The 22,808-nt window shown below is 62.1% G+C and overlaps 1 protein-coding gene across 1 annotated transcript in view; it reads left to right on the top strand.

Moving 5' to 3' along the window:
- ZC3H3 (zinc finger CCCH-type containing 3) overlaps positions 1-22,808 on the top strand; it is an 89,654-nt gene that overhangs the window by 49,682 nt on the left and 17,164 nt on the right. Inside the window, exons 5-9 of the mRNA XM_027581618.2 lie at positions 12,872-13,059; positions 18,474-18,516; positions 18,613-18,774; positions 18,882-18,951; positions 21,114-21,245. Coding sequence (XP_027437419.1) covers positions 12,872-13,059; positions 18,474-18,516; positions 18,613-18,774; positions 18,882-18,951; positions 21,114-21,245 — 595 coding nt within the window. The remainder of the gene's footprint in view (positions 1-12,871; positions 13,060-18,473; positions 18,517-18,612; positions 18,775-18,881; positions 18,952-21,113; positions 21,246-22,808) is intronic.

Below are 22,808 nucleotides of genomic sequence, written 5' to 3'. Positions count from 1 at the left end.
CGCACCCGTGTGGCCCTCCGTGAGCCCCTCCTTCCTGGGGCCTTCCCTTGCCCTTCTGGGCTCTGACCAGGGTCAAAGCTGCTGAGCCAGGCTGCAGTGCATCCAGTGCTGGGGCCATCCACCTCCTCCATCTCCCGTCTGGTACCCTTCCAAGGCTGCCTGAGGGCCCCTGCACCACTTCATGTGCAGACTGGGGATGGTTCAGGAATCACGGGGATGGCTGAGAGGTCTTTTGTTTTAAATGCTATGTCTTGGGTGGGTGGGAGCTGCAGTTGCAGAGACCCTCTTGTGTTGGGGACAGGCCCAGGGACCCCTGTCTGCTGGGTAGCTACCGTGGCCAGGAGGCACCCCAACCCCAGCTTCTGCTGAGCCTGACTCTTCGGGGCCCGCACTCCTCTGCCAGGATCTGAGCACCAGCAGGCAGGTGCAGAGTGGTTTGATTTTCCTGTGACTTTCCTTCAAGTCAGCAAGGTTTCCCCGGTTGCCTCGCCCACTCCCCAGAGTAAGGAGCCCCGGTTTAATTTGCGGTTAGATGTCTGTTAAGATTGCGTCCACTTCCCAAGTCAGCACTTAATTGGCAAGGCACTTGATTTAACAGCGTGGGAGCCTCCACCGGAAAAATGGCTTGAATAAATCACCGCCTGACGCCAGAAAATAGATATAATCTCAGCATTAACTACATTAATAGTAGCAGGAGCCGAATTAAGAAAGCCATAAAGCATAGGCGGGGGAGCATAAATTATGGCCCAAGCTCTGTCCCCTAGGCGTGCCTCTGCCTGGGGGCGGGGCGGGCGGAGAGGCGGTCCAATCTCGGCCCCGCCCCCGCCCCGCCGGCCCCGCCCCCGCACCTGTGGGGGGCGGGGCGGGGCCTGGAGGCTTAGCTCCCCGCCAGTGCCCCCAGTTCCCCGTTGGGGGTCTGAAGCGTTGGGCGCCTGGCACGCGTACGCCCCTCCGCCCCCACTCACCCCACCCCGGGCGCCTACCCCGGGCATGGCTCTGACTAGGTGCGCGCCACCCGGTGCGGGCCAGGGCGCTCCCACCCAACCCCCGCTGCCTCCTCCCTGCTGCAGCAGACTGCGGACTGGAAGGCTTCTTGGAGGAGGCAGACACAGCTCCATCACCAGTTCATGCCCCTCAGGCCTGGCAGTTGAAAGTGCGCCTCTTCATCGTTGTTTTGTCTACCCCAAATCTGGCTGCGGGGGCTGCTACCCTGGTTCTGCTGCCCTGGGTCTGGCCCCACTCTTCCCGGGCCGGGGGGTGGGGGCCACTGCCACAGACTTTTCCACACTTTAATGCAGGAGGATGCGATCCAGTTTTAATTTCAATTTTATTCATATTCTTTGTCGAGTTCAACATTTTTTATGTTTATTGTTCTTTGCCTCCGGCCTGTTTCTTACAAGTTTGCAAGACGCGTAAGTATTCAGGGGGTTACGCTTTGTTTTATCAGAGATGATCTGTTGTTTCTCAATTTGAATTTTGCCTTCCAGTTTTGTTTATGAGGATTTTTAGCAGATCCTTTTGCTTTTCTGTGTACTTAAATCTGTACGTCTCTTAAGACTTTTAGTCTATTGATTTGTTTGGAACAGCCTTCCCCACCCCAAGTTATAGGAGTTCAGGTGTATTTTCTTCTAGTGCTACGGTTTCAAGTTGTACATTTAAAACTTTAATCTACCAGGAATTTATTTGGGAATATGGTGTAAGACTAAAGTTCAGATTTCATCTTTTTTTTTTTTTTAAGATTTTATTTATTTGACAGAGACACAGTGAGAGAGGGAATACAAGCAGGGGGAGTGGGAGAGGGAAAAGCAGGCTTCCCGACTGAGCCACCCAGGCACCCCTCATCTTGTTTATAATTATCTGGTTGTCTCAAGACCATTTATTAACTATCAGACTTTTTCCATTATTTAAAAATGTCGTCTTTATCATGTACAAATGCTTGTTCCCAAACTTAGCTTTCTGCACAGATCTTCCTCTTTGATTTTCCCTTTGTAAAACGTTCATGGCTTGTATCTTTGGTAGTCAGTTCTGTGGACTTTTTACCTTGCGTACCCGCCCCCCCGCGTCAGGCAGGGGTTGTGCACTTCCTGCCCTGCCTCCAGGTCTCCCTCGTGCCCCTCCCAGCACCCCACCTCATCCCACAGATGACCACTCCTCTGGCCTTTCTCGGTCTAGACGGGCTCTGCCTCAAGGTTCTCGAGCTTCAGTGAATGGAATCATACAGGAGGTACTGTTTGGTGTCTAACTTCATTTGCTCACCATTTGTTACACCGAATCATCCAAACAGACTCATGGGCTGCAACCTTGACCCCCGTGTGGCTGTGCTGTACGTGGAGATGGGGCCTTTACAGCAGTAATCAAGGTTAAATGAAGTCAGTGAGGTGGGGCCCTAATCTGATAGGATTGGAGTCCTTAAAAGTAGAGGAGGAGACGCCAAAGCTCTCTCTACCAGCCTATGGGAGAAGGCCTGAGTGAGGACGCAGGGAGAAGGTGGGCACCTGCAAGGCAGGAAAGACAGGCCTTACCTGCAGCCAGCATGCTGGCACCTTGATCTTGGACTTCTGTAAGAAAATCAGCTTCAGGGCGCCTGGGTGGCTCAGTCATTGAGCGTCTGCCTTCGGCTCAGGTCATAATCCCTGGGTCGTGGGATCGAGCCCCACATCGGGCTCCCTGCTCAGCGGGAAGCCTGCTTCTCCCTCTCCCACTCCCCCTGCTTATGTTCCCTCTCTCGTTCTCTCTCTCTCTCTGTCAAATAAATAAATAAAATCTTAAAAAAAAAAATCAGCTTCTGTTGTGTAAGCCGCCCCGTCTGTGGCACTGTCCAGCAGCCCGAGCCGGCTGAGACCCTGTTTTTCCCCGGGTCCAAGTGTGCCACTGTGGGTAGTGGTAGGGTGTTCTTTTCCCTCGAGGTGTGTGGACATACCGCAGTTCAGTCACTGCTCAATGACCCGTTGATGGCGTATTTCTAGTCTTCGCTGCTCCCTTGTCTTGTTGGGCATGTCGCCCACTGACTCAGAACCCCGGTTTCTGTGAACTTGCTCCGTCAGAGGGTGGGGGGTGCCGCGCTGGCTGTCCTCGTCTGCACTCCCTGAGCAGGAGAGCGCTCCAGCCTCCCGGGGCCTCGGCAGCGCCTTGTCTTTCCCTCTGTAGCCGTGCCGCAGGAGTCGGCTGGCACCTCACCCAAGCCTTGTTTTTAGAGGGGGAGCCAGGGCAGGGAGGGGCCGAGGGAGAGGGAGAATCTCCAGCCGACTCCACGCCCACCACGGAGCTGACGCGGGGCTCGATCTCACGGCGCTGAGATCACAACCTGAGCTGAAACCAAGAGTTGGACACTCAACCGACTGAGCCACCAGGTGCCCCAGAGACTTGTTTATTGAAATGAGCACTCGGCCCGGCCGGCCAGCGTCCAGGGACTGGAGACATATTGCTGTTTCTGGACCCTGCGTCCTTACCGCTGATTGTCTTCGTCTCTCCTGAGGATTTGTTCTCCCAGATAAATGTTAGAAACACTGGCTCAGTTTTCCAGCCTTCCCCAGCTGATCAGCCTCCAAACCAGCCGAACTGAACCTTACTCTTCTACCCCGCCTGCCGCATGGGGACCTGGCCCAGCCGGCCGGTCGCACGTCCCTCCTGTTCTCCGTGCTGCATGGGCCGGCTGCCGGGTTCCCTCCGTATGGAAGCTCGTGCTGGCTTCCTTAGTACGTCCCGGCCGGGTCTTGCTGGGGTCTTGGAAGGCTGTTGACTCTGCCGTCTCTTCACCTCGCGGTTAGCTACCTGTTCATGTTCTGACTCTTGAGCTTTCACTGTTGAGCTCGTGGGCCTTTTCCTGATGTTTGTGTGCTGTCTGCATGGCTCACTGAGGACACCAGCCCCTTTCCAGGGGGTGCCTGGCTCTTCCCTCCCCTCACTTCATGAGTCTCCTTAGGTGGTACTGACACATGGGGTCCCTGACGGCCAGGGCTCGCGGCATTCTGTGTGGGTCTTATTATGTTTTCACTTTGTCACATGCCCGTGGTGTGAGCTGCCCTCCTGCGACCCTCCGCTTGGCTGTGTCCAGACGCTAGGGCCCCTTCCTGACACGTGCATGGGGGTCACCAGAGGGGCAGGGGTGACTCCTGTGGGATTCTGGGGGTGAGGAGGGCGTGCTCTTGCAGGTGGAAGGAGGCCGCGGTGCTGGAAGTGGGGGCGCTGCACAGATGGAGCTGGAGAGGAGGGGGTGCAGGCAGCTAGGGCCCTCCGCCCCAAAACAGAGAGGGAGGGCTGGTGGCATGGTAGGGCCGGGCCTGGGCCGGCACCTCAGCTTGGGGCACAGTGTGAGGGTGGAGGACCTGAGATGGGTCACCACGCAGGCAGAAGGAGGCCTTGTGAGGGGGGGCGAGGCACATGCTGCCAGAGGCCAGGATGCCCAGGGCCCTGATAAGACCTGTCCCTCAGGGGAGGGTGGCAGGTGTCAGCTGCCAGGGCTCAGCCGTGGCACTCTCTGGCCTAGGTCCCTGCATCCCTGCTGATGCAGGTCAGAGCCACAGACACCAGAGTCTCCTGCAGGGAGGGCACAGGAAAGGGCTCACTGTGTGGACAGTGTGCAGGCAGCAGGGGTGGTGAGGAGGCCCAGCCCAGCTCTTGCCAGGGACACAGGCTGGAGGTGGAGGAGGCCATCTTGGCAGGTCCAGCTTTGAGGAGGGAGCCTGGGGAAGTGTCCCCAGGGTTCAGATGTGCAGAGCTCCTGGGTCTCAGGGCTTGGGGGGATGTGGAGGGAGAGTGGAGGTTCAGCCTGGTTTGAATGTCCCTGTGGGTGTCCTCAGTCCTGGGCTGTTTTCAGGAGGGTGGTGGACAAGACGGGCCAGGTGTGGCTTACACAGGCTTCCTTGGGGGCTGTTAACCAAGGGGCCATGAGCCCGGTGCGGTCTTGCCCTCCCACATCTTCCCAGAGAATTCTGGGCAGGAGCTACAATGATTGTCCTGCGGCCTGAGTTCTGCCCCAGCCTGAGTTCTGTTCCTCTGTTGGCTCATCCCTCACATGGAGTTCTGGGGACAAGGGCCATTTCAAGGCTGGAGGAACAGTCAGCCGGGACTCGACGTGTACAGTGAACAGGGTGAAGGGGGCAGGTTGGGCGGGGGGGAGGCAAGAGAAACAGGAAGGGAGAGCGGGGAGACAGAAGGAGCAGGTGGCGAGAGAGACATGGGGGGTGGGCAAGGGGACAGAGAGGGCCAACCGTGCCCCTCACCAGCTGTCACGGGCTGACAACCCAGACCAGAGGGTGACAGCCGGGTGTGAGGGATGGAGGAGGGCCCTGCCCCGGGCCGCCCGGCCTGAGCACCCGCCCTCCGCCCCCTGCGAGCTGGACTTGGGACTGCACAGTGGGGCCGCTGAGGCCCGGTAATACGTGGTTTTTGCAGGTAACACAGAGAACACCAATAGCTGCAGCTGAAATGGATTTTTAAAAGTGTCATTTAATGGAGAATTTTACTTTCCATCTTGTTGTTTATTAGGCTCTTAAAGGGAAAGCTTGTAATGCATCCATTGATCGAAATACCAATTGAATAGATGTGAGCACATAAAACAGTCCCAGGCCCTCATAATGGAGCCGCGGCATTTGTAATGGGGACAGCAGAGTTAGTGTTGCCAGCATGCTGGCTGGTCGGGGCGCCCTGAGTCACTTCTGCTCATTCTTGGGGAGCCGCGGGATGGGGGGTCCCTCAGGATGCAGCAGCAGCCTCAGTGCTGAAGCCCCCAGGAGACCCTCCGGGAGACCCTCCAGGTCGGCCCAGGAGCCATGGGAGTTGGACTCTCCCCTGCCCCCCTCCCCCCAGGGCCACAGTCAGGTGCTCAGCCTCCGCTGTGGGCCAGCCCTTCTCCAGGCGCATCCTGTCCCTGCCGCAAGCCCACCCCCAGGTCACACAGCCCCCCAGGCCCAGGCTCCCACCCAGACCAGTAGCCCTCCATCTGCTGCGAGATGGGCCCCGGAAGGCCGAGCCATGGGCCTGCCCCTGCACCGGGGTGGCCTGAGTACGTACGGGGAGGTCAGCACCCGGGGCCAGCTGCCAGGTGTACGGCCCCAGCTGGGCTTGAAGCCCCAGCCCTGACTCACTGGGGGCTTGGCGGCCCCTGGAGCTGGCTGTGGGCTGCATTCGGGAGGGTCTGAGGAGGGCGGGTAGCCACAATCATCGTGAGGCCTGTGCCGTCCGCTAGGTCCCTCGCCGCTCAGCCGTTTCTGAGACCCTGGCCTTAGGCCTGCGCTTTGGCCACATCCCATCCCCTCATCTCCCTCCCTGCTGGTCCTGCGTGGGGCCCTCCCCCCAGAGCTCTCCCCACAGACCGCCCAGCATCGCCAGCTCCCCACCCCTGCACCGGCTCCAAGCTGGGTCCTTGCTCTGGGGGCAGAGCGGGCACAGGCTGCGGGGGCCGGGCCGGGCCCCTTGCGCTCATGTGGGGGCGCACTCACACCCTCCCGGCTGAGCTGCGCTGAGGTGGCGCCCGTCAGCGTTTCCGTGGAAAGCCCACTTAAGCACTTTGCAGCCTGTCACGGTGGCGGCTGAGCCTGACCTACTTGGGATTCGCTGTGCAGAGCCGCCTCCCCCGGGCACTCGGCTTCTGCTGACGGCGCACTCCCTGCTCGCCTCTCGGAGCTTCGCAGAACCGTGCTCCATTTCCTGAAAAATGCTTCCCCGCTTGTTTTCTCTGCTCCGCAGCCAGCCTGCCCACCTCCTGCACGGTCGTCATGGGCTGCACGGCCTGGCCGAGAGGCTGCTGGCTCCTTGGCCTCGCACCGACCCTGCCCCAGCCAGCAGGGGTCAGAGGTTGGGCTCTGGCCAGGAGCCTGGCTGAGCTCTGCTGCTAGCAACCCGCGACCTCGGCCCTCCGCCTCCCCCACCTCCGTGTGCCCAGCCCTGGACAGTGGCCTCCCGGACCCAGTCCACCCACCCACCATGCTCATGCCTGAGGGTCTTCCCGAGGGTCCGGGCTTCTGGGTGCTTCCTCCAGCAGCGCCGGCTCTGCGTTCAGGCCCCTTTGTTCCCAGGGAGCCCCTGCTGCCTGCTCTCCCTGCCCGTCCTGTGTGTCCTCTCTGCATCTCTCACCTGACCTAAACCCCGAGAGGACCACAGCGTGTGGGCTCCCGGGCAGCATGCGGCCCCTCCCTCCTGCTGCCCATTCTCCCAGCGCAGATTGACGGAGCTCCCCACACCGACGGGGCTCCCGGGTCAGGGGCACCGCAGTGAGCCGCCCCAGGTGCTCCAGGGTGCATTACTACACGGTGCCAGGCCGGGGGCCCATGACAGCGAGCTGTCGGGGGGTCGGGAAAGGCTTCCTGAGGACCTGACGTCTGAGCTTGGTCTCCGAGGTGACCCCAATAACAGGCGTAGGGTGTGCATGTGCAGAGGCCCACGCAAGGCCGAGCAGGGCACACACCACACTCACACACTCCACAGGGCTTTCCGGGAAGCAGAACTGTCCGGTGTGGCTGGAGTCCTGACTGGTGGGGGGCGTGTGGGGACAGTGGCCCATGAGGGCCTGACAGCCCAGCCTGCAGGGTCTCCTGACAGACTCCCCACGGCGGGGAGTGGGGACAGAACGTGATCAGACACACTGTTTTCAAACTAGCTGGTGGGCTGGGAGTGCAGGGAACCCCGAGGGAGCTGGGAATCAGGGTGGGGACCCCCCCAGCCTGCATCTGGGAGCGAGGGGGGGGGGGCCAGCTTAGGTGAGGTAGGTTCCCTTAGTGACTGCAGTCACTGGCTGGCCGAGGGTCCCAGGGAGGGGAGGGGTCTGTGTGAAAGGTGGGGAGCAGACTGTGGGGACATCTGGGGTCAAGGAGCTCTCCCTGAGGGGATTGGGAAGGACCCACCAGCAAAAACGCCTCTGTGTGCCTGGCAAGCTCCTGCCAGTGACTTCTTGTCCGGGCTCAGGTCCTCTAGTCCTGCACACAGATCTGTGCCCAGCATATTCGTGTGGCCCCTTGGCCTGGCCCTGTCCCCGGGAGGCAGGCCTGTCCCATCCTCTCTGGGTCCACGTGGCCTGGGATGGGCCGCCTTAGGCCCATGTACACTGTGCTGTTTCCTCAGGAAACCTGAGGACCGAGTGAGTCTGAGTGGGGGCTGGGGTCCGCTCAGCTCCAGTGTGGCTGAGCAGGGTGGCCTGAGGTGGTGTTTAAAGGTGCCGTTGGACCTGGTGAGGAGGGGCCTGGGCATCTGAGCACAGCTCCCAGTTTGGGACTTGCCCTATCCAGGGCCTCTCAGAGGTTGGGGCCACCTCCCTTGCCCCTCGTCCACTCACGCCTGAGTCTGCTCTTGGTCAGGAGTGAGCCACTCCCTGGGCCTTCACCGGACATGGCCCAGGCAGGCTGCCTGTCCTCACCCCCGGGTCTGGGGTGCAGAGCGCAGCATCCACTGCGGGGCCTCAGGAGGGGCTGGTGTTTGTCAGCTCGTGTGACCAGGGTGGGCTGGGTGCTTGTGCTCACGTGTACACCTGTGTTTGGGAGCTGATCTGCCTGTCCGTGCCTCACATGCACACCCATGCCCCTGGTTGCCGGGCTGTGTAGCCGACGGCGCCTGGGGTGGGCCCGTCTCACCCTGAAGCCTAAGAAGCAGACGCAGTGGGCGGGGGCACCCTGTGTACAGTGTTGGGGGCTGTGTGGACCTGCCGTGGGCAGTGGCCATGGGACGCTCACGGGGGAAGGAGTGTGGGTCCCTCCAAGGCCTTGGCGGGCGGGGGAGCCCCAGCAGACTGGGCGAGCAGGCCCTGCAGGCCGGGCAGGGCACACGCCACACTCAGCCCTGGTTTCCCAGGGAAAGCCTCCCTCGGTCTTGCCCAGACCCTGATGTCCCCTCCTCCTGGGCATCTGGGCACAGCAGGGCACCTTGCTGGCCTCACCAGCCTCGGACTGGGACTTCCAGCTGCCCCCCCCAAGCCCAGGCTCCAGACACGTGGACAGCTTTTCTTTTTAAACCTACTTTTGTGGTGTGTGTGTCTGTCTCCCCATTACCACTGCTATTCATTGAAAATGTTATCTCCCCCCACCCGTTCTTTGTGCCCCCCGGGGGGGTGGGGGGCCCAGCCCTCACCCTGGTGTAGTCAAGGTTATGGTGATAAATCCTGGGGCATTGTCACTTCTATTCGGAGTAAATTGGCTGGCCGCTTTCGGGCTGAAGGAAAGATAATTTGCTGTAGTATTTCAAATGGATTAGAAATGGATTTGAAGGGAAAGTTCATGCCTCCCATTACAAAGGCGAGAAAGAGCACTATCTTAAGGCACGGCTCCCTCCCTGGCCTTCATTATCCACGCTTAATACCTTTCCTATTTTCCAGCGTTAATGAAATTTCCTGGCGGCGTGGGCCTGCCGGACGGATGGGAGAAGCCTTTAGATCTGAGGCTCCTGTTGTAGAAAAGGAATTACAGGGCCCTTGCCGCGAGGGCAGGAGCGTTCTCCGGGTCCTTGGCCTGGCTATTATCTCATTAATTTTATCCCCTCTTCTCAATACAGTTGGTTTCCAAAGCCTGTCCTCTCCATCAGGGTACAGTTCACCGGAGTGCTGTGACACCCACGGCAACGAAAAGCTACAAGGCAGCCCCTTGCCCACTGGCGCCCGCCTGGCCACAGGTCCCGAGTCAGCGAGCGGGCCCATCAGGGGTGAGGGAAAGGCAGAGGAGGTCTGTGCCGCTGCAGCCCTGGCCAGCCCTGCCTAAGTTCTGTGGGTGCATCCACTTCCTCCAGATAGCCCCGCGGCACCACCGGGGACCACAGCCCCACACCCTCGGGCACGTGGGGTCCCTCGGGCAGGTGCATGTGCATGGGCTGCAAACACTGGGCCAGGCATGGGAAGAGCTGCTAGGCCTCCGAACTGCCCCCATCCCCTCCCTGGTCGCCGACCATCGTCCTGTAATTGCCTTAAAACCCAGGGGTATGGTTTTTGGTTGGAGAAGAGGACAGATCTGTTAGTCCTGTTCATCCATAAAAATAACTGTGGGAATAATCAACAAGGTGTGGGGAAAGAGGTGTCACCTGAGATGCGCCTCTTAGCCAAAAAAATAAATCCTGAAAGGGCCTTCTCTGAAGGAGGGCGTTGGGTACGTCTGGCCCTAGTGCCTAGCCTGGGAGCCAGGAGGGCGTCCCTGGGGCTCGCTCTTCAGGGTGAGCTGGTAACAGCCCCAGACTGAGGCTCCTCAGTGCACGGAGCTATGGGATGGGCCCGGATGGGACCACCCTCGGGGCTGGAACATAATCTGTCCTGAAGCTCGTAGCTCCTTCTGAACCAAGACCCTGCTGTCCTCCACCTCCACGGGTGCCTGTCTGGGCCTGGCCACCTCTTTCTGCAGCTTCACCTGTGTGGCTGCCCCTGGGAGTGGTGGTCTGTCCCTGTCTGGCCTCAGCCAAGGCCACATGCCTACAAGGAAGCTTCCTCACCCCTCAAAGGACTGGGTTTCTGGGGATGTGGGATCCTGAGATGCCGGGCCCAGCTGGGTAGGCGGGGCACAGGTCTGGTTGCCCACCTGTCCTGTGCTTTGTGCTGTCCTGGGTGCGGATGGGGGCGGGTAGGGGTGGTGGCCCAGGAGGGGAGGGTCTGTGCCCCGAGGGAGGAGGCAGCTAAGAGTGGTGTCCTTGGTCCTGTAAGCAGCTGCTGCTGCATCTCACTGCAGGGCCTGTTGGGAGGTCTGGGGTCTGGTCCTGAGGGATGAGTGTCTTAGAGGCACGGGCCAGGCTTGCTGCCGGTCACTCAACCTCCCAGGACTACAGGAGTGGAGGCTGCCCAGGGCTGGCCCTGGCCCTGACCCACATGGGCATATGAAGGGACAGCTGCCTTGTCGGTGGGGAGACCGCTGAGGGCTCTGGACACTGTGGGGCTGGGGCTGTAGGGGACCTGTTGCCCTCTGGCTGAGCAAGCTATGGTGGCCCCTAGCCCTAGGCTCAGCTCTCAGCTGTGGGGATTAGGACTCAGGCCAAGCTGTGCCCTGTGGACAGTGACCACAGCCCCCGCAGGGGGATCACGGGGTTCTGCAGCAGGGCTGGCACAGAAGATGACCCCGCCTGGCCCCACTGTCCTCATACTTTGGCCTGGCCTCTGAGTGAGCCAAGGGGACAAGGCAGGTGCTAACCGGACACATAGATGCCCTGGGACCAGGGTGGGCAGAGCTGGGGTCTCAGGGTCTGGGGAAAATCTGGAAGTCTGTCTGCCTCCCCAGGGGATCGCTGCCCACCCCACCCTCTCCCTGCCAAGATGCACCTCGTGTGGGGGCAGCTGGAGCCTGTAGGGCATAGAGAGCACGAGCCAGGCTAGCCGGGGTCCCTTGGCAGGGCTTTTCCCCAAGATTGGTGTTCGTGAACTTAAATTTTAATTAAGGGAAACTGGGTTAAGTGCTCTTGGGCTGTGGCGTCCTCCTTGGCACTTCCCGCCTGGCCTTTGTCCTTATACCGCAGCTTTGGGTCCCCTGAGCACCCGGCTCACTCACGCACAGTGTTTCTGTAGCATGCCCTCAGAGGCTTTGCGCTGGCAAGAATCACCCCCAACTTGCAGAGAGACGAAGGCCGAGGGGGCCACGGGGCCAAGTGGTTGGGGTGGCAACTGCACCCCAGAGCGGGGCTGCTCAAGCCCTAGCACTCAGCTCCGGGCGAGTCCATTGTGGGTGGCCCCCCACCTCCAGCAGCCTATGTGCCAGGGTGCGCCGAGGCCTGCCCTGTCCCTGGGTGCCCGGACCAGAGTCTGCTGCTGCCCCACACGGAGATGGGGATCTGTGTGCTCCCTGGGGGAGGGGGCTTCAGGGCCATGGGGAGAACCCTACTTCAGCCAGGTCCCCGCGGCTGGTGGTGGTGCCTGCAGTAAGGACTGCTCTCCTCACACCCCGCCCCTCCTGCTGCTTGGAGGCACCAGCACTCAGGCCCAGATTTGCCGGTGGGGTGCAATGTGCACACTCGGTGGTAACAACATTATGGGCAGAGTCTGAGCTAATAGGGGATTAAGGTCAATTTGCATAAACAAATTACTGCTGAAATGCGTCCTGAGGGGGAAAGGCCCCACGCCCTTCTGGAGTCATGAAGCTGGCTAGTCTCCATGCCAGGTGCCCTGAGTGGGAGGGCCTCGTCCCCTCGTTTCGGTGGCAGCCTGCCCACGTGACAGCTGGGGGGAGTGGGTCAGCCAGGACAGCTGCAGGCCCACAGTTGGTGCCGGTCTGGGGGCCCACAGCCACTGCCCATTGCAGCCGCGGTGTCTGCGGGGGGGTGTCTCTCGAAGTGGGGGCATCTGGGGCCTCCTCCTGACCCACTCTGGTCTGGCCAGGGTAGGGCCCAGGAGCTGGTCGGAGGAGAGTTTGGAGGGAGGGAGTGGGCAGGTGGCCACTGGGGCCGTCCAGGCCCAGGTCTGCCTTCCGGCCTGGATCACCCACTCAGCTAACCCCAGAGGCTGTCCCAGGCCTCTTCCAGCCCAGGACTTTAAGGCACCTCCAGTCTTCCCCCCAGACAGCTTGCCCGGATGGGGGTCTGTGAGGCTGTCCCCTCCCACTCTCCATGCTGGGCTCCCGTGTGGTGAACAGGGGACAGGAGTAGAGCCTGCTGACCCAAAGGCCTGGGTGGTGTGTGCTGGGGCAGCATCTGGGGGACGATGTTCCCGGGCAGTGGTGACGACCACCAGCCACGGTGTGGACCCTCAGGGGACTTGCCTGTGCAGTGGAGCTCCCTCCAGACGCCCTGCCAGAAGGCCAGGGCCCGGACGGTCTCATCCCAGGGCTGTACATGCTGGAAGGGGGAGGCTTGTCCCCCACCCGTGCCCTTTCAGCCTGGCTAGTGGGGTTGAGGGTCCCCCCTGCCTGCAGGGGTGTGGAGGAGGGGAGGGGACAGACTGTGGGCCCGTGGGGCTGTACACACCGGGGTTTCCCTGTCTCCACAGGTCTCTGGTGCTGAACCGCCTGCGCCCCGCTGCCGGGGCTGGGAAGACCCAGCCCGGCTCTCCTCGGTGGCGGAACAAAGGCTACCGCTGCATTGGAGGCGTCCTGTACAAGGTGTCGGCCAACAAGCTCTCTAAGACCTACGGCCGGCCCGGTGGCGACAGCGGCAGCAGGCCCCTCCTGCGCACAGGTGAGGGTGGGCCCCTAACTCCCCAGCCTGCGTTGTCCGTGGTGGGTGGGGGCAGAGGCTTGCCGGTGACCCGAGGCAGGCAGGCCTGGGGCTCCCATGGAGCAGATGCGAGTGAGTGCTTCCCAAAGGGGCCCATGCCAAGAGGGGAGTCCGTATTCCTGTTCGGAGCTTACAGAGCCTCTGTGGCTGTCCCTGTCGAAGCTGACGGGCAGCTGGAGCAGGCAGGGCATGGAGGGGGAGGGCTTGCGGCCTCTGTGTCCCCGGGGTAAAGCCCCCCCCCCCCCCCCCGAGCACACTGCCTCTCGCTTGGCTGAGCAGGCCCTGATTTTCTGTGTTTTGCTCCTGGACAAAGGAGATGAGCCAGGTATGGTAAACACGGCCCTGGCAAGTGAACACCTGGGGCCGCGGCACCCCCTAATCTCATTGGCAATGCCTCCCAACTGTGTCTGGAGGCAGCCGCCGCCACCGCGCGCGCCCCTGCGGCCTGGAGAAACAGGCCGAGGAGAAGGAAATGCTTTGGATTCGCTTATTATACAAATTAACTAGAAAATATTTTGGCTTCGGTCCAATTTTACCCCCATCCTTTTCTGTTAGAAAAAAAGGGTGCGGTTGCAGGCAGTATGGGGACTGCAGAGGCCCAGCTGCTCCCAGACCCTGCCCCGCCCACCCAAAGGGGCAGGAGGGAGAAGAGGCGGGGTGCTGGGGCCATCTTGTAGGTTGGGGGGCCCCTTCCCGGAAGCCCTTGCCCAGCTGTGTCCCCAGGGCCTCTATCTGTGGGACTGTGGGGAGGGAGGCATGGGTGCCTGGCTGCCTTTTTCCAGACGGGGTACACTGGGCTCCCTAGGAGAGGCACTGGGGGCCCAAAGGCCATGGCTGTGCGCCGCCTCTGTGCCTCATTTTCCCCGTCCCTTTCTCGAGGGATTAGGCTGTGTGATCCAAGGGCCTTTCTACCTTGGCCTCAGCTAGCTTGCCAGTGGAGGAGCGGGTCCAGAGCATTGGCTGGGCCTCCTCACGGGGCCTGCATGAGACTCAGCCCTACCCCCACTCTGAGCCTCTGACCCCCAGGGCTCAGCAGGCCCCTGGCATCGGTGGTCATGGTCCGTGAGGCCCCACACAGGGCTGTTGGTCCTCCGCAGAGCAGTCCCTAGGAAGGCTGGTTGTGGAGTGGTTGGAGCCATGGAGGGCTTCTGGGCAGCCTCTCTGCAAAGTGATGTTTTGCTCGGCCCTGACGGATGAGGCTTCTCTGTGGGTCATACCCACTGGCCCCAGCCCCCCCTGGGCCTCCTTAGTGAAAGGCCCTGGCTGGCCTTTCCCATCTATCATCCTTTCTGCCCCCAACTGTCACCCTTGACCCCACAGCCGACCCGGCGGGCAGGACCCAGGCTCTGTTCCCTGCTGTCCTCCTTTGGGAGCTGGATGAAGCTTACTTGGGGGGGGCGCCCATTCTGCTGACATTTCCTCAGCCAAGCACGTCCCTGGGCCACACCTCCTCGAGCACCCTGCCATTCTGTCAGCCCCAGCCTGCTGTGCGCTGCGTGTTCACGTCAGGTCTGGCCCGGCCAGATGTCGTTGGCGGTCCTGGCATTCACACTGTCCACATGCAGGGACCCAGAAGTGGATTATGGCTTGGGGCCACCCTGGCCCTTGCCGGGACCCTGCTGCTCATATGTCCTGGGCTGCACGGGGGCCCCTCCACATGGACCCTGATCTCCGGTGGGCGGGATGGACCTTTGGGGTATACCTACCACCTGGCCCTTTAAATCCATGGTGGGAGGAGAGGCACCGGAGACAGAGAGGGAGAGGCGGGTGCCAACTGCTTGGCAGCTGCTTGAGGGGAAGTTACGAGAGAGGAGAGCGGAGAGCCCGAACTGCTGGGAGAGCCCAGGCTGCCGCTGCCACCTTCGGGCGGTTAAAGCAGGTGGAGAAAGGGGCCCGCGGTAGGGGCTGTGGGGCACTCCCTCCCCGCTCCGCAGCACAGGCCTCACCGCACCTGAGCAGGCAGCTGTCCCGCGTCTCACTGGGGAGGACCCCTCGCCAAGCCCGCCCCCCTGCAGGTGCTGACCTCCACGCAGTGGCGCCTTCCCCCTTCTATCAGGTGCGCCCCTGGCGCCTCCGGCCCCACCTCCCCCAGACTCCTGGCCTCGGGCAGTACAGGGGGGACAGAGGCCTCCAGGGCCAGGCGGGTTCCCAGGAGGCCCCACTCCTCCTTGCTGCTAGGGGGCAGTCCTGGGGCTCAGCCCTCCCAACTTCAGGGCAGGCTGGGGCAGGTAGGTGGGATTGGGAACACGGACCGTTGGGTGGCCTCTCCCAGGTATGAGCCAGAGCCAGAGCCCACCAAGAGACCACCCCCCCACCTCCAGCTTCAGCTTCCCAGACCTGCATAGGGGTGGCCTACTTCTCGCTGTGAGGAAGGTGGGGTGTTCCCAGCTGCGGGAGTGCCCACTGACCAGCGGCCTCCTTAGACGAATAATAATTAAAGAAATAAATTTTCTCCTTTGGTGTCAGCAGAACTTTGACTTCCGCAGGAAAGTACAGCCAGACCCTCCTTGGGGGCGGGGGCTCGCCTCCTCTCCTCCTGGCTTTTCCTCCTGGCTGCTCCTGGCTGCTGGGCTTCCCTGGGACAGTGTCAGCCCCTGTGTTGGGGTATCCGAGCCATGGGGAGGTGGGTGGCAGGGAAAGAAGTGCAGAGCCTCGTTCCCACCCTCCTCCCAGCCCTGTGGTCGAGGACTTCCCTCTGGGTCCAAGGTCTGCCCAACCAAAGGGCCCGGCCCTGCAACCTCTCCCTGTGTGCACCCAGCTATGGGCTGTGACACATGTTCCACGGGACCAGGCGTCTGTCGCAGTCCCTACGGTGGAGCAGAAGCCCCAAGTCCATCTGCCAGAACCACCTCCCCCAGCCTGGGCTACAGGCCTGGCCCCCAGGCCCCAGAGTGGGGCGGATCTGTGGTCCCTGCTACTCATTGGCCGTGGCACACCCCTCGGCAGGTCATGGGTCCCTGTGCCTTGTCTCCTCGTCTGTGACTTGCTGACCCCACCCTGTGTGCTGGGAAGTCACCCGGAACAGCATGAGAGGGTGCGAGAGAGGGCCCCCGAACTGCACACTCAAGGCACCACCCTGCTGCCTTCCTCCCTTCCCGATGCCTCTTCCTGGGGCTCCCTCTGCCCAGGGCCATGATTTCCTGGGAGGGGTGAGTCCCACTGGGGCACCGTGGGGCCGCAGACCTGCCCAGCCGCTCCTTCTGACCCCAGAGCCCCTGACTTGGGCTCTCCGGCCTGGGGAGGGTGAGGCACTCCCTGGCAGGGACTGACGGGCACTGGCGGGACAGGGTGGGGCCGCCCGAGCCAAGCTCACGGTGTCTATTTTTGGAAGATCCCCGGGCAGCACAAGCTCTCTGAAGGCTTGGCGCCTCCCGCTCGGTGGCTGCCGAGGGTTTTCAGCTGAACCCTGTAGCACCCCTCAGCACCTTGCGGCCTCTTTTCCAGCCAGCTACTTTATGTGCATTTTTTAACACTGCACAGCAGCTGAACGCTGCCTCCCACTGCGAGCCCCACACTGGCATTTTTTAAGAGCAAACGGGGAGGGGGGGCGAGGGGAGTGAACCTGCCCCGCCCCCTCGGAGGCCAGGCCCGGGGCCCAAGTCTGACAGGCAGACACATGTTGACAGCGGGCCCTGGTGGGAGCAGATGGCGCCACAACGGCACCGGCAGCCCAGGTGACAGCCGGGAAGCCGTGCTCACGGGCCGCAATCCAGTGACACTCTGTCAGCCCCGGGCTGGCAGGTGTGTGGCACCACGTGCCACCTGGACCGGCCTCTGACATGGACCCCCGGTCAGTGTCCCCAGCTTGGGAGCCAGGACGCCGCTGCCCTGCCCCGCTCCTCCCTGGCCCACCCCCCACCCCCTGCACCAAATCGAGCCCCACTCGTGTCTCGGCCGCCTGGGCCATGGCCACCGGGCGGGGCATCTCCTTCCCACTGGGGGTCTCGCTGCTCAGGCCTGGAGCCACCCCTTCTCAGCTTGAGGACACTGAGGCTCAGAGGGGCAGACACTGGCCCGAGGGCGGCGGCCCGGAGAGGGACTCGGCAGCAGGCTAGATGTGAAGAGTGCCTGAAGGTCAGCCTGGGGGGCGTGGGGGAGCTTGGACGTGGACAGGCTGCATAAAGTGTCAGAATGCTTGTGTGACCAGATCTGGAACTCAGGAGAGGGGACCAAGCTGCCTGGGACCTGGCAAAGGTCGTTCTGGGGAGGTCGAGGGAGGGACCTCCAGGTGGCAGGAGGGCCACCTGCCCGGGCCTCCCATGCAGCTCCGATGGGGGCAGCTCAGGGCCAGGCAGCTTGGGGACATCCCTTTTTAAGCCTGGGATGCTTTGTCATTGCCTCAGGTCCCTAGAATTTCTGAGTGATGTCACTTCTGCCTCTTACCAGCAGATCCATTTCAGCAGCTGCCTGTGGGAAATTGAATCTGGTCTGAGAAGGTTCGTGTGTGTGTGTGTGTGTGTGTGTGTGTGTGAGAGAGAGAGAGAGAGAGAGAGAGAGAGAGAGAGAGGAACCGTGGGCCTCCATGGCTGTCTGAGCAGCCTCTGGCCCCGACCTGCCCACCCTGGCCCTGGGGGATGGTGACCTTGTGCCTAAAAGGGAGGCAGGAGGGTGTACGTTCGTCTGGACTCCCTCCCCTTTCTCACACAGGACAAGCATTGCCCCCCTGCCCCTTGTCCCCTGCTGCCCTGGCTGTGGGCACCCTGTCGCCTGTTCCCTTCTTCTGACTACTGTCCATTTCATGAACAGATCCCCTTTGGGCCACAGTCAGTGACCTCAGAGAGGACTTGATTGGTCTTTGTGCTTAGGGTTTTGAGGAATGGGTACCTGCCATGGCCAATGAGCCAGACGTGCTCGTCCGGGGCCTGTGGAGGCTGAGGTCGGCACATAGGTCCCTGTAGAGCCTGGGGGCAAGGACTTCAGGCTTTGCAGCCATGTACTCACTATGATGTTTTTGTCGTATGACCCCGTCAATACAGAAAAGTCATTACTGGCTACGACGAAGCCAGGGGGCATTCCTGGATCCCACTCAGGTCCCATATCCCTGGGCCCTGCTCCTGGCAGAGGGAGGTGGCAGGGAGGCCCCCCTCCCACCTGCCGGTCCTGGGACCACCTGTGTTGAGGCGAGGCTGCCAGCCAACTGCCAGATCTGGGCCCTGGACAAGCCGCTGCCCTGCACCGGGTGGGGGTCCGGCAGGGTCCCAGCAGGGTATACAGCCCAGCCCGAAGGGAGGGCAGGGGGTTTCCCTTAGGGGGCAGCAGTGCCTGCGCCGAGAGCGGGAGCCCTGACAGGGCTGCGCAGAGCAGCTTGCTGGGCAGTGGGAGTGCCTGGGGCCTGGGGGCCTGGGGGCCTGGCGTGACGCGGCCTCTCCCCACAGGCCGCGTGGACCCTACCAGCAGCTGCAGCCGCTCCCTGGCCAGGTACGTCCCTCAGGGTTGGGCGTGGGGCTCACGGGTTGGCGGCGCAGGGCGGGGGGTGGGTCCCTCAGGCTCACGAACCTCTACCCCCGTCCACAGCCGGGCCGTCCAGCGCAGCCTGGCCATTGTCCGGCAGGCAAGGCAGCGGCGGCGGAAGCAGCAGCAGGAGTACTGCATGTACTACAACCGCTTCGGCAGGTGCAACCACGGCCAGCACTGTCCCTACATCCACGACCCCGACAAGGTGGCCGTGTGCACCAGGTGCCCTTTGCCCTGCCGGGCCTTGGGGGGCGGGGGGCGGGGGCTTCAGGGGGCCGTGTGGGCGCCCTGCCCCTGGCGCCTCCGACCCACTTCCCTCCTTTGCACAGGTTTCTCCGGGGCACCTGCAAGAAGACAGACGGAACGTGCCCCTTCTCCCACCACGTGTCTAAGGAGAAGGTGAGCTCCCCTAGGCACCCGGCCTCCCTGCAGGCCCCGCCCCCCAGTTCTCCCCTGGCCAGGGCGTGGGGGGTGGGGGGGGCGGGCTGGCTGTGTGACCACCCCTGCCCCGTGCCCAGGGACGGTGGGGTGAGGCAGGGCGTGCTGGAAGGGCAGCAGAGGACAGGTGGGCGCACCACCGGGCCCCCGTCTCGCCGGCCCCTCCCCTCAGCCACCATGAGCACAGGGGACCCCCTCCCATGGGCGCCCACCGCAGGGGCAGAGCCGGGGCAGCGCTGGGGCCCGGGTACCAGCGTGCCGGGAGCCTGGAGGTGAGGGCTCGGGCGGGCTGGGCTGCCTGCCACCCGCCCCCCACTCTGGGGCCGCGGCAAGGTTAGGGGAGGCGGGATCGGGCCGAGGCTGCCGCTACAACAGCTTTTCCCCTTGAGGAACTTGAAGAGAATCAGCATTTTTCTCCCTAATAGAGCTTCGAAACTCTGTTGTGAGCAATTTGGAAATTCACGTCGAGTTTCAGGTTCATTAGCTCTAGCTCCGAAGCTGGTGCACATTCTGAGCTGTCTGGTGTGGACGCCCGCACTCGCGCCCTGAATTAATGTTATTGTTATTTGTGTGGACGTGGTGGGTGCAAACAAGGTTAATTGAAATGAGAATGCAGTTCCCTCTCGATAACGGCCGTGCTGACAGCTAGGAGGAGTTCCGTTTGGTGTAAGAGTTGGCTTTATTATCCCTTTTTATTAGAGGTAATTTGGGCTCTATATCAAAAGCCACATTAAGGGAATTGTTTGCAGCCATACCACTGCCAGCCCCGAACGGGCCAGCCCTTCTCCCCTGTGCGCTGCAGTTAAAAGACAATTAAAAATAAACTCTTGCACATTAAATCACCCTTTGTTTCTTTGCTTTCTCCCTCATTCCTGCCCTGGCCTCCGCCCTGCCCTGCCCTGGAAGCCCCTGCACGGGGCCCCTGGCAGGCCGGCCGGAGCTAAGTGTGGAGGTGTGAGGAGCCGAGCCCTGGGGTGCCCGCCAGTGTAGACCCACCCAGGGACCAGGGGGCTGCAGTGGGGTGCGTGAGGGGCGGGTCTGACAGGAGAGAGCGGGAGAGGCCAGCTCTCAGAGAAGCTCCTGCAGGGGTAACAGGCCTGGGGAAGGTGGGAGGTCCCCAGGGGGCTGACCAGGGATGGGCCCCAGAGAGGAGTCGCCCGGCAAAATGGCAACTGCCGAGGTCAGGGTGGGCAAGATCAGAGACCCCTCCTTGCCGGCCCTCAGGCCTCAGCTTCCTCCAACAGGGAGAAAGTGGGCTGCATTTCTCTCTGTCTCCCAGGCTCAGGGCCAGGGACTGCTGTGCTGCATAGCCCTGCCCAGGCCGCCCACTCCATGTCCCCCTTCTTCGCCCCCAGGTCTTCCCTGGGTCCACCTGCTGGCGGCCAGGGCACTGGAGCCAGGCCTCCACAGTGCCAGCCTGGGGTCAGTGCAGCTCTGGGCTGCTCCAGGGCATCTCCCTGCCTACCCACGGTCCATCCCTAGGCTTCCCTGGGTAGAATCAGGTCACCAGCCCATGGACACTGCCAGGTGTCCAGGCAGCTGGGAAATCGGCTGAATTTCCGGGCCCTGTAGGCTGTGCCCTACCTAAAGCCCCCGTGCTCTGTCTCCCCCTGACCCCCCAGCCCCTGCTCCTCCAGACACCAACCCCTCCTGGCCTGTCCACTGTGGCCCCACTGCCTGGAAACCGGGCAATCTCCAGAGCAGGTGACAGAACATCTGGAGCTCAGCCATCCTGCAGGGATGTCTTCACTTGGGCTGTTTGAGGGCACGTGTGTCCTGCCCAGACAACCTTGCCTTCTGGAGAAACTGGGGGTCTCCCTTTGGGGTGGGCAGCCCTCACCTGGCATGGCCCCAGGTGCTCGTGGCTCCTGATGGCCCCCCTCCTGCTGTCCAGCACGGTGTGTCGTTTCTCCCTTGGGGGGTCTCTGTGTGGCTCACGCCTGGCCTTGGAGCCCCAGGCAGGTCCTTTGAGTCCAGGTGTTTTGCCTGTAAAGTGAGGTGCAGGCTCCTGACGGAGGGTTGGAGGAGGCGGGGCTGTGCTAGCACCGGACGGACTGGGCCCATGCGCCGAAGGGAGCCATGGGGGTCTGCTGGCCCTCACCCCTGTCCCCTCGCCTCCACAGATGCCCGTGTGCTCCTACTTCCTGAAGGGGATTTGCAGCAACAGCAACTGTCCCTACAGCCATGTCTACGTGTCCCGGAAGGCGGAGGTCTGCACGGACTTTCTCAAAGGCTACTGCCCACTGGGCGCAAAGGTGAGGGGCGCAGTGGGTGGCGGGCAGCACCTAGCCCCCAGTAGGGGGCCAGCCGTGCTGCTCAGGGCCTTCCTTGGAGCACGCATCACCCCAGGGTGACGAGGGTGAGGGTGAAGCAGGCCGGTGTGAAGGGGATGGGGGAACTGGGTTGCGAGGGCCACCTGCAAGCTGGTAGCCCGGGCTTGTCACGGGCGCGTCATTGCCTCCTGTCGCCCTCGTCTGACAGCAAGAATGCTGCTGTGCTGGGGACTTCCCGGCAGCTGAGCGCACTGGCTCCTTCCCTTCCTCATTACCGTCCTGCTCATCCCCACGTGGGCCTGCGGTCGACTGGGGAGACCAGAGCTGGGGCTTCCTGGGGACCCCCAGTGGGCGGGGCAGCGGAGCTGGGCCTGAACAAGGGGAGCACGGTCAGTGCAGGGACAGCCCGAGGCCCCTGACACACACCCTCCTCCCCCATTTCACACCGTGGGGCCCTCCTTCCCCACGTCCTCTGCCTCCAGGGGCTGGGCCCAGCCAGGCTGGGCAGACCTGGGGACCTGACCTGCAGCCAGCGGGTCACCTTGAAGGATGCCCAGAGCCCTGGCGGTGGGGGTGGGAGGGGGGGCGGGGGCGGGACCCCCCACGGAGGCTGTGCGTGATTATTGTAAGATATTCCAATGTAAATGAAAATATCAAAGTGATATTTAAGTTCTGCTTCTATTAGTGGAAGTGCTTACTGCGTCCCTTTCAGCGTGTTGGCGCTGCGTGGCTGCCACATGATGGATAGCGGCTTGTAATTATATATGGGGAAAGCGCTGAGCAGGCCAGATCCAGCGGGGGTGGGGAGGCAGCAGCCTGGGCCGGTGAGGGTTAATTTTATTCTCTAAATAATATAAAAAGTGCTGAGTCGTCGCCTTGTGCCTGATGTACAAGTCCTCAAACGGGCCCCAGAGAGTTTATAATATTCCACTGAATCAAGTGAAATTGTTAACCTTGCTTCATAAAGCCCTGGCTTGTTAAAGAGGCGCACTCCCTTTTCTTGTGAATAATTTAGGCTGGGAGTAAATCTCGGCTCCTTTCCCTCTCCGGGGGCCACATGGCTCCTGCGGGACCTGCCGCTCCGAGGGCAGCCTCTGGCCCCCCGGCCCCCCGGCCCCCCGGCCCCCGGCCTGTCTCCTCTCCTTCCCTCAGGAGCATCCCCTCTGTCCCTCGGCCGCTCGGGACCTGCGGGCAAGGCTGGCTGTCCCGTGGGATGCCTGCCACCTCGGGGGGCATGGCACCCGGACGCCACCGTCCCAGCAGGGGCCATGTTCCTCGGGTGTCCGCCGAGGTGCCCATGCTGTTCCCTCTCTGGCTAATGCGTGTTTGAGGGAGACACTTGGAGACTCCGGAGGCCCCCATGCTCACCTGCTAGTTTTCATAGCCCCTGGTGATTCTCGTCTGCCCCCTTGTCTTTCCCGGCACCCATTTCTCCCTGTTGAGGCGTGTGTGTGGCTGTGGCCCGGGCTCCTGGCGTGCACTGTCACCATCCCGCTTGGGCACCCCTGTGGCCCTCGGTGTGTGCTGCGGGCACTCGGTGCACTC

The sequence above is a fragment of the Zalophus californianus genome, chromosome 4, assembly GCF_009762305.2.
Source record: "Zalophus californianus isolate mZalCal1 chromosome 4, mZalCal1.pri.v2, whole genome shotgun sequence".
Classification (NCBI taxonomy): Eukaryota; Metazoa; Chordata; class Mammalia; order Carnivora; family Otariidae; genus Zalophus; species Zalophus californianus.
This window is presented reverse-complemented; position numbering and strand designations above follow the sequence as displayed.